Genomic DNA, 15,054 nt, shown 5'->3' with positions numbered 1-15,054 from the left:
CGCCGCCGCCGCCGCCGGGCTGCTGCTCTACCGCATCGCGCGGAGGTAGGGGCCGGGCCGGGCCGGGTGGTGGCGGGGGATAATGGCGGCCCGGGTGAGGGCCGCCCTGGCGGGAAGGCTCCGGGCCGAGCTCGCCGTCCCGCCCGGCGCCGCCGTGCGCTGTGGCAGAGGGAACGGTGGCTTCGGCGGGGTGTGGAGAGAGCAGGTAGGGCTGCCGGCGGCGGGGTCGGTTGGGTTTTTGTCCCGCTTGGGGAAGGGGGGGGGGGTATCCATGAGGCGCGTGTTGAGGAAAGGATCCCCCCCGAATTGTCAGCGGCCACAGAAACTCGCAGGTAAATGGCTGGAGGCGGTTTTCCGTATCCCCTAGAATTGCCTCGTGTCTTTGTGTGCCAGCACTGAACGTCAAGGACTTGCCTGCTGTGGGAGCTGTGCTTAGGGAATCTAAAGCGTTCGTCTTCCCCCAGTCCCTAGTTCAGAGGCTGGCGTTGTTACTGGCGGTATTGCGGAGGCTGGTGAAGGCTCGGGGTTTTCCTCTTTTGTTTTCTGGCGTGTTTGAGGCAGGGAAAGAGAACGTTTTGCTGCTGGTGTTGGTTGATTTGGAGGTGAAAGCGGGATGGCAGGGGGAACAGTGGGAGGGTGCCGTAGAAATAACAGCGCTGTTAGTGCAGTGCTAAAACTTGGGGGGAAGATGACATAGAAGTTCAAGTTACTAGTCTGGTCAGTTGCACGGAACGTTTCTGACCTTAGAACAAATTTAAACAGACCAACTGAAAACAAGGTTTGAAAAGCATCAGGAGAGAAGTCAGGATACAGGTTTCACAAAAGCGGTAAAGCTTAACTTGACGGATTTTGGTCTAGCGTAGCTTGAAATGAATGTAGGAATATATGGAATAAGAGGCACTCCAGACTTCGTAACAGAACAGACTCGGGCAGTCTGCTCACCTATTGAGTGCTTCTCTTGGAGAAAAAGGCAGTCCCAAGGACTCGTTGTGCTAAGGTTAGTTTCAAGTTTACGCTTTGAAATAGAGGCATATTTCTACATCCCTAATAAAATCTTAGGGTTTGCTCTAAAGCATTTGCTGTTTATATAACCGTATAAATGGTCAGTGGTATATTAGCCCATATACAAGACTTGACATTTCTATGGCATATTTAGGGCAGCTAAGAAATACTAGTGGCCTAAAGCAATCCCCAGTGAAGCAGGCAGCATTTCTTTGACCCAGTTGAGGCTGATGTGTCTTTTGAGGGAAGAGATTGGATTTGTTTTGTTTAAGTTCATCAAAAGGTCTCTGGAATGGAAAGCATTTCTTCCCAAGTCCTTGAAAACTGCTGGTGAGCTGTAAGTATTTTCAGGAGGTGACCTTGATAATTCTTTGGGGCTACATATTAGTGTTTTCTCAATACTGTTCTGATATTACCTAATTTTGTACTTTGCATTAGTTAAATGAATCTTCCAAAGTCATCAAGGAGGACAGCTTTATAAGGGACCGATCCAAACGCAGACACGATGCTGCCTTTGCCTTTGGTGTTAATGTTGTGATATAGCCCTGCTTTGCTCCATTTTCAGCGTGAGTGCACTTACATAGCTAGCAAGATGCCTTTACCACCTCCTATAGAAAGGGAAATAAAATATATCAGAACAACCTAGTGGAAACTAGTTCTGGAATAACTGTCAACACGTGTAGAGTTACACTACTGTAACTGTGACAGTATCTAAGGCTGTGCTTTTTGTATCGGGGAGAAAGAAGATTTGATGTCCAGATACACACAGGAACTCCTTAAACCTTATGAGTTTGGGGCAGATAGGAAAACTCTGTTATCTTTCGTGGTCATTCTTCGAGATCACAGCTTGGCTACTTGTTTGTTACATAGTGTTGGAAGTCGGGTTGCTGAGTTCAGAACAGCAGCTGTAGCCACCTTTCCTTCATCTTCTGTGCCCCTCCTGATTGTTAGCTGCTGGCTTGTTGTCAGTACCAATATAGAGTACCCCATGGGACTCTTTGGGTCAGTGATGCCGGAGGCTGCTCCTTCTACAAGTAAAGTCAAGGTAAGCCATCACTCACTCTAAAAGAGGCCAGTAGGAACTTGGGAACTGCCGTGCAGCTAGTTCGTTTAGTTGAGAAGCCTGTCACAGATACCGAGAGGGCAAAAAGAGGCATCTTTTCTGGAGAATCCTGTCCTGATGACCAGTATTCTGCAGAATATTAGAAGTTGCTAAAGCTGCAGTTTCAAAGAAGACAGCCTTTGAGGGGGACAGCACAGGAGGTGGTTACGATTGTGGGTCTGTCTCCCTGCCTAGGTCTACTGGGCACCTTTTTCCCTGTTAAGAGGACACTAAGTCTGGCACTTGGGTAAGGATAGGCTGCATTATAACTTATGACACTGTACTAGAAATCCGGTCTTGTAGCTAAATCTTCAACCCTGTCTACAGCTGCTAGTTCTGAGTAAATGCATCTATGATATAGTTTTCCTGCTGGAAAATAGACAGCTGTGATGTGTTTTTCTGACATTGGAAAATGGGGTTTAGCATTGGGTCTGCACTGGCAGACGCCTTTATTGACAAGTGATGGGCATGGGCACAACTTGGAATTATGGCAGCTCAGTGAGCTTCCCCCCGCCCCCCCCCCCCAGGAGCTTCCCTAATTGTGAGCTGAACACAAATACCAGGTTTGATGAGCTCCTCTTAACTCAGTCACGCTGACTATACTGTGCCATGGGCTTGGTCTATACCTTGGAGCTTTGGCAGCTTGGTTATGTCAAGCTGCCATCAGATGTTGTTCTGATCAAAACTGATCTGTGCAAAAACACTCCTCTTCCTAGTGTGTTTTTTATTCAGATTTGCTGGCATAGCCATTTGTATAATAGCTTTGTAATCCAGTTGTGCCAGAACAAAGAGTGTTGCTTTAAATACTTTTAATGGAGAATGGTTTTTTCTTTTAATCCTTGATAGAGGATGAGGGTAACCCAGCAAAAATTGCACATCTACCTGTGGCCTCTTAAGAATATGGAAACCCAAAGATCTTCATCTCCTGACTTAGCAGTAAAGGAGGGGGGGAATAGATGTAAATAAAAATATTTAGAAATCCAATTTATTGTTATCAGGTAACTGATTTGACCTGCACTTATCAGGAAGACTGTTGTTCTGGCAGTCCATTAAAAGTGTGGACTCAGCATGACCTTAAATGTATGTATAAATGGGGAATAGTGGAGAGTGTTGGGAGTTGGAAGGAATGTAAGTTCCTTCTCTTGTTACATGAGAGACAAACTGTTTGCTAAACAATGTTTGTCAGTGGGTATACATGCAGTCTGATTTTTTTTGTTAGCAAAGTAAAGGAGTCTGATAGCCTCTCGCAAAGGAACGTTTTGTCGTGTTGTTTGAGCAGTATCAGACATTTAGGTGTTGATCTCATAACTGAGTTTACTCCCGGTGTGTCCCCCCAGTGTTGTCTTAAGCAAAGAGCTGTCTGCAGAACAATTTGTCCAAACCTGGGAATTTTTTCTAGCCTGTTTGGGTGCACAGGCTACATCTTGAGTTAGCACAGCAAGTCAGCTGTTAATGGAATCTCTCTGTGCAGTAAGTAATTCAATCACTTCTTGTTGCTCAGGTTTTATTTTGCAAGGTGGTTCTTTGTCCAGTGACGCTACTTCAAGTTAGTACAGTGTTAGATGATAAACTCCTTAGGGATGATTTGCCTAGTGTTTTGCAAGGGATTGAGCACATGGTAAATGCTTAGTTTTGCTCTGTCTGTCTCATAGCAGAATGTCTGACTTTAGAAGCAATGTGTGCTCTAGCTTATTACGTTCAGCTGCTGCCTGAATTCAGTCAAGGTATATATAGTTCCGAAGTAATTAAATCTGTATTTGAGAGTCTTTTCAAATGCAATACTTGTTTTTTGTTTTTTAAAGTCCTGCCCAGTTACTAGAAAATTAGTACCCTACCTACATGTTCTTGCCTGAAATGACCTTTCTTTTTTTTTCTTCTTCTTTTTGCATCCAGCAGGTTGAGAGCTTCTGATGTTTTTGCACCTATTTCTATGGCAACAGATTATAGGTTCACAAAAGGAAGGATTATTGCTTTTTATCCTAAATAATCCAGGATTTAGCAATTTCTTTTGCATACGTTGTGATAATGAAGGGCTGCTATTTAACTCTTGGTAGCAATTCCTCAGCCTCGAGGGTGAGAAATGGAATCCTCTTTAGAAAAGGTGGAAAGGTCTCAAGTTTACTAAGGATTTGGTCTCTGATATTAGCAAGTTAGATAGGGTTTGGCATTGTTTTTTTGTTTTTTTTTTTTTTTTTTGCTTTGTAGCATGCATGCTTTACTAATTTTTTGGCCTGTGCTTTCCACTTCTGTGTTATCCTTGAAATTAGTGCTTCTACCTACTCTGTCATGTCATGGAAGTTAGAGACTGGTGGTAGGTAGAGGCTGAAGTGTGGCATGTCTTACTTCCATGGCTGCCAGAGGACGGTGCCACAGCGGCATGAAGGTGGGATTGTAGCACTTTCTACAGTACCTGGGACCTGTGCAATAACCTACATCAGAGGATAGAGTTTAGGTTTTGCTTGCTATCGGAGCCTATGCTCAAGGTGCAGTAAGATTTGTATTTTGGTGGTTAAGATGCTGAAGCCTATGTGTTATATTTTCATAGCTTTTACACCTATGATCGTGAGATGAAACTAATACCAACAGATGTTGCCGTCCATCCTTCATATGGCTGTTTTGACCTGTGGTTTGCTTGGCTTTTGGACAGTTGTAGCTCATGGATAACTTGGACTAGAGACCTAGATTTCTGTCTGGTTTAAACTTTTTTTTATTGCCTGTCAGTTTCAATGGTGGTATTTTTAACTCGGATCACTTACTGTTTTGAGTCCCCTTGGCAGTGAAGAAAGTTGAGCAGTGAATATTCATTTTAAGAGGGGTGTGGGTGGATGCATCTATTTTGAGATGAGAATCTGTCACCCTAGTAGCTCCAGCCATTTTCTTTCAGCATCTGGCAGGGAATCCTCTGCGCACTCTGGCTTTTTAGGCTTCTTTCTGGTGCTTCATTTCAAGCTTATCCTTGTCATTAATACTTAAAACAGGAGGCCCAAGCATCACTTGATGGTTTGATATTTTATGAACCAGGTTTCAAGACATGGTCTATGGAAATGGGAGTGGGGAAGAATCTTAACTGTAGGCATCCAGCTACAAAGATAATGGCTGAGAGAGAGCCCAGCTTAACTAAGGGGAGAGCCACCTGCCTGTTCGGTTGCAGGGTGCCAGACAACATTTCTGCACCATTCGGAAGATGTTTTGCTACAGAATATTGTAGCAGCAGAGAACATTTCGTAGAGCAGGAAGAAGAGCAAGTCGCTCTCAGCTGGTGAGCGTGTTGGCAACTCTTACTTGCTTTCCAGGCCCCCAGTGAGCCTCCCTGTTCAGTTGCTTTCACTGCTGCTTTAGAAGCTGTCCAGCGGGAGGCATGCTGGTTCCTTGGTGGAGTTAAGCAGCAAACAGGGCTGGTGGCAGCTGGGTCCATTTGTCTGCATAGCTGCCATAGCGAGTCCCTGCCTGGGCTTTGCCTGAACAGCTGCCCTCTCTTGGAGGTGTGATTGGGACTGGTTCTGAGAAACCCAGACAGCTGGGCTGTGTTGCCTTGACCTGCCAGGAAGCTTCCTCTTGGGTATTGCACAGAGTTTTGAGACAAATGCAGACCTTATTTAGCAGCCAGGCCACTGAAGTTCTTTGCTCAAACATCTGTCACAACCTGTTGCCATGGGGCCATGTCACAGCTGTTTCTCTTGTAGTGACCCGTTGTTTTAACAGGATTGTTTTAAAAAACAAGAGGCTCATGGATCCAGGTCATAAGTCTTTGTCTCTTCAGTTGCAGTGCATAAAAACTGGGGAAGGAATGTTGATTCCTCAGTTCCTTCTTATGTGTCTAAAGCTGTGAAGAAACAGCTATTTACAGTGCCTGAACCATGGGGTAGTTGTCCTTGTCCTTGAAAAATTTTGTAAAAAGCAGGACAGACAAAACTGTAACCATCGGCCCATTTCCTAGGTTTCTGAGTACCATCATATGCAATTCTTGTGGATCATAGCTTCTGTTTCTCAGAATCCTGTGTATTAAGCAGCAACTCTACTGCACTCTTTGCATATATTAACACTTCTGATTATGGAGAGGACTTGCACCGCCAAATATGCCTCTGGAAAACAGTGGGTTATTCACAAGGTGGTTATTAAAGTTCTGGCATGTCCATGGTACTAGCATGAAGAGATAAGAGCATCAGGCAGAATTTATTTCTACTTTGATAGTCCATCTTCTCATTGCTAAAAAGACTGCTCTGAGTCATACCGTTAAACATACTGAACGGCAAGACTGATTGTTATTCTAGCCTCCCTTGCATTTCCCTGTTTGAAAGCCATTGCTTTCCTCTACATCAGCTGAATTCAGTGTTTGTGCCTGACACGTTTCCTTTCCTAACAGAAAGAAGCCCACGCACGTGACAGTGAACTGCTGGTTCTGCAATCAGGACACGGTAGTGCCATATGGGAATCGCAACTGCTGGGATTGCCCCAACTGTGAGCAGTACAATGGGTTTCAAGAGGTACTGTAACAAATTGCTCGAACGGTGGCTGGGAAGGTACATGCCCTGTGGAGCAGTGCTTGCGGGAAAACCCTGCTCCTCATTTAAGGTGATACCCAGTGCAGATGACTATCCAGTGGTTTGACAGCTGGCAGCTCTGTGCTGAGCACCTGTGAACTCAGCAGCTGATCAATTGATCAAATTTGAGAAAGAATCCGTTGTACTGGGATGTGTTGACATGGGATGATAAAGACAAATTCTCCTCTCTTGCTTTAAAGAGCAAGAAGGCCCTTGACATTTTCACCAATACCTCTTAAGAATCTTTTTTTTAATATATGGAACAATTCTCTGGTTTTATATTTTGAAACACCTGAATTGCTATATTTAGGGTATTAAATAACAAAGCCTGTCTTAAGCCAAAATCCCCCACCACCAGCTGCTTGCAATAGGTGTACAGAACAGTGGAGGGGGAGAAGATTTGATGCATTTTGTCTCTTTTTTTTTTTTTTCCTTGTTTCTTTTGTCATATAGGTTAATGCATGGAGTGTAGAGCTCCTGACAGAGCTTAGGGAATCTTGTTATCAACAAGAGGATACCTAGCTTTGATTTTATGATCTCATGTTTGCTTTCCCTGCTGCTTCCCTTTTTGCTTCTTGTCAGAATGGAGACTACAACAAGCCCATCCCTGCTCAGTACATGGAACACCTTAACCATGTTGTGTCGGGTGGTACAACTTTCTGTGATCCTACCAAACCGCAACAGTGGGTGAGCAGCCAAATTCTGCTTTGCAAGAAATGCAACAACCATCAAACCACAAAGATCAAACAGCTGGCTTCATTCTCACCAAGGGAGGAGGTAAGTGTTGGTTAGGGACTGGCATCACAGGAGAATGTTTGTCCAAGGCATTCCCATGCATATATCTGTTATTCCTGCTCTGTTTAATTCCATGCTGCAGCCTAGTAAGCAGGAGAGAGAGGAATTTTTCAGTGTGCTGTGGAATGTTGCTCCAATAATCTTCAGAAGCACTACGTGGCACTCTGGTGCAGAGAAGGTTACTAATTAGTGTTGCAAACTTGCCTAATCATACTCCAAAGCCAGAATGTAATGACCTGTTCTGGATGGACACTTGAAGTTGAAGCCTGAGCCCAAAACCAAACGTGCACATTGCTGAGTTCAGTTTACAACTCCAGTACTTAACCATTGAGCCAGCCGAGCTTACAGGATCTGGTAGGCACAACAGCCCAGTAGTCACTTTGAAGCCTTAATAGAATTTGTTTTTCCTGAGGCCTTGGCTGTGCTGCTCTGCTTTTACTAGCAAAGTGGGAGAGGAATCCTGTGCAGCCACATCATCTCCCTGGTTAGGCATTTTGTGCCTACAAGGGCAAAGGGATTTTACAGTTAGAGACGCAGGATTTCCTGCTGAGTAACTTCTTGGCCTTCCCATTGCTTAGTATGTACGGAGGATAGGATAGTGGAGTTTCTCCTTCACAGTTTTATTGCTCTCCAAATTTTCATGCAGAGAATTTAGTTTAGCTCCTTAGCTTTCAACCATGGTCAAGCCTTGGGGTTATAAGACTGTGCTATAGTGGGATGTGTTTATCCTCTGGGCTGCCTAATCCAGTCTGCTTTGTGTAATTGTAATGAGTTTAATCAGGATGACTCCTGAGGAAGAGATCTAAATTTGATCATCCTCAATGAGAACAACTTCATCTGATTCCCTTTTCTCAGCTTTATTTCTAGTCCCCACCTCTTGCCAGACTTATCCACTTGCTCAAGTAACAGCAGCCTTTGGCCCCTTTTTAGGCATTCAGTGAACTGCGGTGTCTCTGCCAGCTAAGAAACATGGGACTGTGTTATCCAACATGGTTAGATATGTGTGTCAGTGACAGCAGTGGCCTGTCTTAGCATTGCTGGCCTGTCCGGTAAGGAATGAGCTTGCTGCTACTAGTCTCTCCCATGTGATTCCCTCTCAATTCCAGCAGATGGAGCCTGTGAAACTGCTGCAGCAAGCCTTCAGGCAGCTACAATGCATCTTTCTACTTCCCTCTCCCAAAGAAGCTGCACGCTTTCAGCTGTATGCTTTTGATACAAGGATCTTGACAGAGTGAAGATGGAAGAGCCCTGGAAGCCTCTGTGATAAGTGATGTGTCCACTGTAGTGACGCTGAAAAATGTACCTTCGGCCTTACTCATTGTCTTGTTTTTACAAGCGCTGTTAATGATTTATGCAGCTCATCTCACCAGGGCCTTCAAACAGTGACAGCCTTTGAGTCTGGGGCCAAGTTTTGGAAGGAACTTGTCTCTTTCTCCAGCACAGTGGTGTGAAGGGGCAATACGTCTTTTGTGTCCCCTCATTTGAGGAGGGGAAGAGCAATTCTAGTTTTTTGTCTCATCTTGTGTGTTCCATTCATAAGGTCTCGACAAAGACAGCAAAATTGGGCCACAGAAATTCAACATCCTGAAATTGGGCCACAGCAGCCTTCTGCAAGGGCTGTTTCTTCTCTTCTAGGACATGGGAGGCTGGGTCAGCTGTGTGTGAAGTTGGTTGCATGGCTGGCCTCCAGCTTGGTCACTGTTCAGGCCTGGTTTCAGGGGGCTGTTCCTCTGGAGACTTGGAAGCATGCCTTGCTCTCATGTCAGTAGCAAGCATGATAACTGGTGAGGGACCTGCAATTCTCACCTACTTTTCCTCTCCTATTCTCCAGGGCAAATATGATGAGGAGATTGAGGTGTATAAGCACCATCTGGAGCAGACCTACAAGCTGTGCCGTCCATGCCAGGCTGCTGTGGAGTATTACATAAAACACCAGAATCGGCAGCTCCGGGCACTGCTACTCAGCCACCATTTCAAACGCCGTGAGACAGACAAGACCTATGCTCAGGTACATGGGGGGAGAGATGAGGGAATTTAGGGGGAAGTGCAGAGAACTGGGTACCTCTGCACCTGGGTTTGGTGCTGGGAAAGGAAGGCAGCGACCTTGGGGCTCTCTGACTCTGGGAGCTTGGGTGTATGGCAGAAGTTTGAAGAGCACAGGATAGTTGCCACAGATGCTCCTGATGTTAGCTTGAGGTTTTCCTCTTGCTGATGTCATTCAGTGCAATTGCCAGAAGGTAAGTCTAATGTAGTAATAAGAACAGAGTGGAAGCCAATAGTGGGACAGGCAGAAAAGGGGAGGTAGGGAAGCCAATTTATGAGTACGGTGCAGGCAACTACAGAGTACGGGGAGGGGGGAAAGAAGGAAGAATGATGCAAAGTGAATTATGGCCCTTTCCTTGCTTCACTGCCCTGCCTGACCCTGGCTTCTGCACATAGCTCTACTGTTGCTCTTTGCTGTTCTACAACACCCCATGTGGTGTCAGCCCAGTACAGGGACTTAAAAGGACTTAAGAAAAACTGTCCAGTAAACCATACAGTCTGGAAGTGTTTCATAAAGCACTGTTTCAAAAACTTGCTACAGTTTATTCAGCTTCTGACAAGGTGGTTCTCCCTTCCTCTGCAGAATTTATGTTCATCCTCCTCTTCTGCTTCCATAACCACACCAGCTCAGGTGATATTTCTGCGGTTCTTGGCCTTCCTCAGCTGTGCGTTCCTGGTTCTGATGGCCTTGTATGGGTCAGGCGACCCCTTCTCACTCAGTGCAGCTGTCCCTGCTCCTGTCTCCTCTGATCCAGCATCCATTCGGAACAGGACTGGTACAAGCTCACATGCAGACTTGGAAAATGACACTTCCGTGACAGTGGCAGGCTGGCGGGAGCTGCTCCGCCTGCTCCCAGAACAGATGGTGGAGAACCTGAGTGCCGCATGGGCTTACGGGAAGAATCACCAGATAGCAGTTGCTGTCCTCGGGCTGTTCACCTGCCTGTTGGCCATGTTCTTAGCTGGGCGGATCAGGTGGGTGTGCTCTTTTCTTCTGTTTCACTTAAAGGAAAACTGCATTATACTGGAGGTCCTTTGCCCTGTCTTGACTGAGCGAGCCAGGGAGTAAACATTTCCCAGAATGGCACATGTAGTACTGGGTGGCGCAGTTCTTGTTATTCTTTGGGTTGTCAGACGGCTGGATGGAGACAGCAGAGCTTGCTTTCGATCTGTGCCTTGGTTCATTCAATTTAAGCTTGAATTACTGTGAATGAAAAGCTCCCTGTGCAGCTCCGTAATTTGGGCGAAAATGGAACTGGTCTGTTCAGTTGCCACAGCCGTGGGAAAGGCCACAGATGATACAACCGTAGTAAGAGATAGTACATAACCTGCTCAGTCTGTGTACCCTCCCCACTTTTTCCCCACTTTCCTTCTCCTTCCTCAGAACCAAGGGGGTTCATTGGTGTTTAAACTCTTAGCTTATGTCTTGTTTGGTTTCTTCTTGGCATTGCAGGCTCCGGAGAATTGATGCGTTTGCTTCAGTCTTGTGGTTCGTAGTGATGAGTCTGCATTTAGCTGAGAGGTACCTGAAGATGGAAACACCCAACTGGCTAGACACAGCCAAATTTGGCACCACATCCTTGTGCTGCTTGGTAGGCTTCACCGCAGCAGTGGCCACACGGAAATCTACGGGCCATCGGAGATACCGGCCCCGAAGGTCAGAGCCAGAGCAGTGACGCTGGGGGAAGGAGGAAAAAAAGCCTTGTGAACTCTTTGCGACTGGTGCTTTTCTCTCCTCTTTTTATTTTCCTTTCCTCTTTTTTTTCTTTTAATTTTTTTTTAAATTAGATAAGCAGTGAAGATCTTTTCTTCCTTTTTTTTTTTTTTCTTTTTTTTTTTTCCCCCCATCCTTGCTTCCCACTGTGCTAGCTGCTTGGAGCATTTCCACTGCTGGTGCTAGCCATGGAAGCTACTCCTGCTGCCTCCATTCTCCCTTCCTTCTGAATCCTACGTCAGCAGTGCAAATATCCAACCTTCCCAAAGCCAGTTCTTCCAGCAGCTGCTTCACAAACTGCTCCATAAATGCAGCATCTTCCCCATTCTGCTCCTCCAGCCAAAGAGAATCTGGCTTCTCCTGTCCTTCCGGTTCTTCTCACTGCCTGTCCATCCTTAGCCAGTCACAGAGGAATCCTCTGCTTTGATCCTCCATGGGGCGCAGGCCACCTTCAGTTTTCTAATGGTGCTGGTCATTTTAATTTCGAACTGATGCGAACTTGCCTCTGGATTCCGAGTCCTCGTAATGTGTGCTGTAGTAACACTGCATGGTGTACAGGCATGCAAGGAGGGGACCACATGTAGTCCACAACCTAGTTCTTCTTGCCTTCCACTGCATAGCATTACTTAACTGCATGCTCTCTTACTCTGCCATTCTCCTATGACTTCTATTTCAAATGGAGAGGCGTCCTTAAGTGCTTTTGACTGGAACTTCAATAATTTATTTAAAAGGGTGCTTTAAAAGGTTATGTAGCTCAGGGTGTCTTGATTGAATATCTGAAAGTATTCAGCTGTTTTAGGCTAAATTTTCAAATCTGTCAGTGGCTGTTGCTTTCAATAACTGTTTTCTTTGGCTTTTTTACCCACCCACTCCCACCACCCCCCGAGGAGCACCTGTGTAAAAGCACAACTGGATAAAAATGCATATGTTCTTCCACCCCTGTAGTCTTAGAAAGAGAAGAAATAAGGGACTAACAGCCTCATGCTATGGTATATGGTCAGCTTTCATTGTACATCACTACTTATTTAGTCAATGTTTTCCTTCTTGTTGAGAACACAGATTAGGAGGATGTGCTACAGGAAGGGGTGGGAGCCTCTGCTGGGGGACTGCATGGCAATAGAGATGGATTTTTCTTGTTACTTGGTGGGGGTGTTTTTGAAGTCTGGCATTGGTGCTAATGCGGCTGAAGAAAGGGGTCTGGAAATGGTGACTTTGATTTGAGCGCCTGGCAGTCCTCTGCTGAAATCTAGGATGACTGGATGTTACTGTGTGGGGAGGAAAGAGCTTTCAGCTGCTTGGGTTTTTGTAGGATTAACTTGTTGGGGCCTCTTAGGATAAGCAGTCTGATAGCCTGCACTGTTTTTTGCAAGGCACTCCACCAAGTTTCTCATCTGGATTTGGGCCTTTCAAGAGGAAGTAGCATTGTTACAGAAGATGTGCTATTTTCTTCTGTTCAGAATAGTGCAATGGAACTTGCTATGCTAATAATCTGATATAAGTTAATTGGATGTCTTGATTTTCCTATGTATAAGCTCTAAAATAATCAGAATGGAGATCTCACTATGAAGTATCTGCATCTCCTGCTGAAAGATTCAGATGCTACTGGATGCTGCAGATGCTGGTGAAATTATAGAAGCTTTTTTTTAAAGAAAAAAAAAAAGATTTCATAGATTTTCATAGTTACTGTTCTTCATACTGGTATTTATTTTGAAAGCAGAAAGGTAACACTAACAAAAGCTCTGTAGAGATTCATTAACAATAAGCCAAGCTGAGTGTATCATGGGAAGGTACAGCTCCTGGCTGAAGGACCATGTGCCTGTAACTTAACAACTGACATGGGAAGGGGGGACACAAACCTGCTTCCCAGATGTGCTCTGCTGTGGAACTTTTTTCCGGTGCCTTCAGATAAATGCAATATCCACCTGCAAGCAAATGGAACACCTTTCTCTATTCTGGTGCTTGTACACGATGCTGCTCTGAGGGTTGTTTACTTGTCCACAAAGGGAATCCAGTATCTGCAAAGTCTGGTTCCATTCTTCTGTGTCGCATTGTTTATCAATTCTGACCCCAAAGGTTTCTCTTCTAGTTCACAGTCCTGGATTGTTTCTTGTGCCAGTCTCAGGCTTCCAAAATGCTAAATAATAACCATTATGTCCCATTTTCCCCTATGATACTTAATTGAATTTAGAGAATTGTTTCAAAGTAAATACTACAAGAAGCCACATGACTTCATCCAAACGGGAAAAAAGGCCAACATAAGTGTGCAGGGTCCTCAGTGCTGGGTTAGACTTTCACAATCACTCTGGTGCCTCTTTCCTACTCTCCGTTAGGAGATTTAGTAGGAAATGTTCCTTAAAAATCCAGTCGCCTTTTTGTACCTGTCAGCCTGTTGGAGCAGGGAGCAATGTTAAGACAGACAGCAGTAAGCTGGTGAAAGGACAGGAAGTGGCAGGGGATGAAAAAAGGGAGGGGGGCAATTTTGTGTATGGCTGCGCTATCACTGTCTACTCAGCTTTCCTTTCAGTGCAGTGATGGCTATAATGTTTTCGCCCATGGAAAACTCCCCACTGCAGCAGCCCTTCCAACACCATTGTTCTGCAGCCCATCTGCTGTTAACAGTGAGGTGAAGAAAGCCACCTAATGAAATGGACACTGGAGCCAAATCCAGTGCCAGCTCTACCATTCTCTAAACAAGCTGCATAGAAGACCCAGGAAGCTTGAGCTATTATGTCCATTAAGTGAAATAAGACAGCTAGACTTTTTTTTTTTCTTCCTCCCCTCTTCCTGCTTCAGTACTTTCAAGTTTTCCCCATAAAGTTAAATATAGGAAAAGACTGACGTTTCTATTTAGCTGTGATTGTCTTCTGCACTTACTTATAGAAGTTGGACTGAAAGCTCCTGCTGGCTTCTAGCACATGAGCTTGCAGCCACCTGGTGTGGCAGAGGTGAGCGGTTCCTCTTGCTGCTCAGCTGTCAAGTATGTCCCAGTGATGGGAGGAATCTCGTGTTTAGAAGGATATATTGAGACCACTAGAAGGAGGAGGGGTGTGAGCAGCTGACAAACTGTTAAAATGTGTGGGGATGGTCATGGTAATGTCATGCCTGATTTCTAATGGCAATATCCTTTTAATAAGAATAAAATTAATCTGTCCAAATTTTCTTGCCCAGTAGCATGGAGACTCTAAGTGACAGCCTCTAAAGATGTTTGTCAGACTCTTCAGATGTTTTGCTTTCAGGAGCTGAAAGTCAAGGCTGTATTAAATTTCATTTTGTCCTATTTCATGTGGCCTCCTATCTCTTCTGAACAGCTGTTTTCCTCCCTTCTTTTTAGCAGCACTTTTTTTGTTTTTCTTTCTTTCTTTCTTTCTTTCTTTCAATTTAAACATGTCCCATCTTTGAGCCCCCTGGGGTCTGGTGCCTTTTATGATGTTTTGCTGTTAAGTGTTACGTTGTTTTTCTGTGCCTGATCTTTTCTTTTAATCTCTGGTCTTTTTTCCTGTGCAGTACTGGGATGGGATAGGGAGGACGCACACTAGATATGAGGAACAGGCAGTTGGTAGAACTGTGGGAAGGAGTGGGGTTTACACTGTGAAGCCTGAATAATACTGTTAAGAAATACTTAGCTCTGTTTGCACAGCAAGTGCAAATCTATTCTGGGTTTTAAATCTTTTCATCTGGGAGATAATGTTAACTGCAATTGACATGCAAGCAAGAAATCCATTTGTCTTCACTTTATGCAGATTAATACAAATGAAGTATATTTACAAGTTGCACTAATTCTGTATGTCAGAACATCAGAAAGCTACTTCAGTTTATGGCCAAGCTGTCCAACTGAAGCCCTGGTCTCTGCGGTGCTT

The 15,054-nt window shown here is 44.9% G+C and overlaps 1 protein-coding gene across 1 annotated transcript in view; it reads left to right on the top strand.

Annotated features, from left to right (window-relative positions):
* Position 1: 1 nt before the first annotated feature.
* The window catches only part of TMEM201 (transmembrane protein 201), a gene marked incomplete at its 5' end in the record, with an annotated part of 30,306 nt that continues 15,253 nt past the window's right edge, over positions 2-15,054 (top strand). Inside the window, 6 exons of the mRNA XM_010577530.1 lie at positions 2-45; positions 6,468-6,588; positions 7,228-7,422; positions 9,272-9,448; positions 10,067-10,458; positions 10,937-11,140. Of these exons, the coding sequence (XP_010575832.1) occupies positions 2-45; positions 6,468-6,588; positions 7,228-7,422; positions 9,272-9,448; positions 10,067-10,458; positions 10,937-11,140 (1,133 nt within the window). The remainder of the gene's footprint in view (positions 46-6,467; positions 6,589-7,227; positions 7,423-9,271; positions 9,449-10,066; positions 10,459-10,936; positions 11,141-15,054) is intronic.

This window comes from Haliaeetus leucocephalus, unplaced genomic scaffold (genome assembly GCF_000737465.1).
Source record: "Haliaeetus leucocephalus isolate CR32 unplaced genomic scaffold, Haliaeetus_leucocephalus-4.0 Scaffold556, whole genome shotgun sequence".
NCBI classification, from domain to species: Eukaryota; Metazoa; Chordata; class Aves; order Accipitriformes; family Accipitridae; genus Haliaeetus; species Haliaeetus leucocephalus.
The sequence above is the reverse complement of the archived record's forward strand: the minus strand, read 5'-3'. Positions and strand labels throughout refer to the sequence as shown.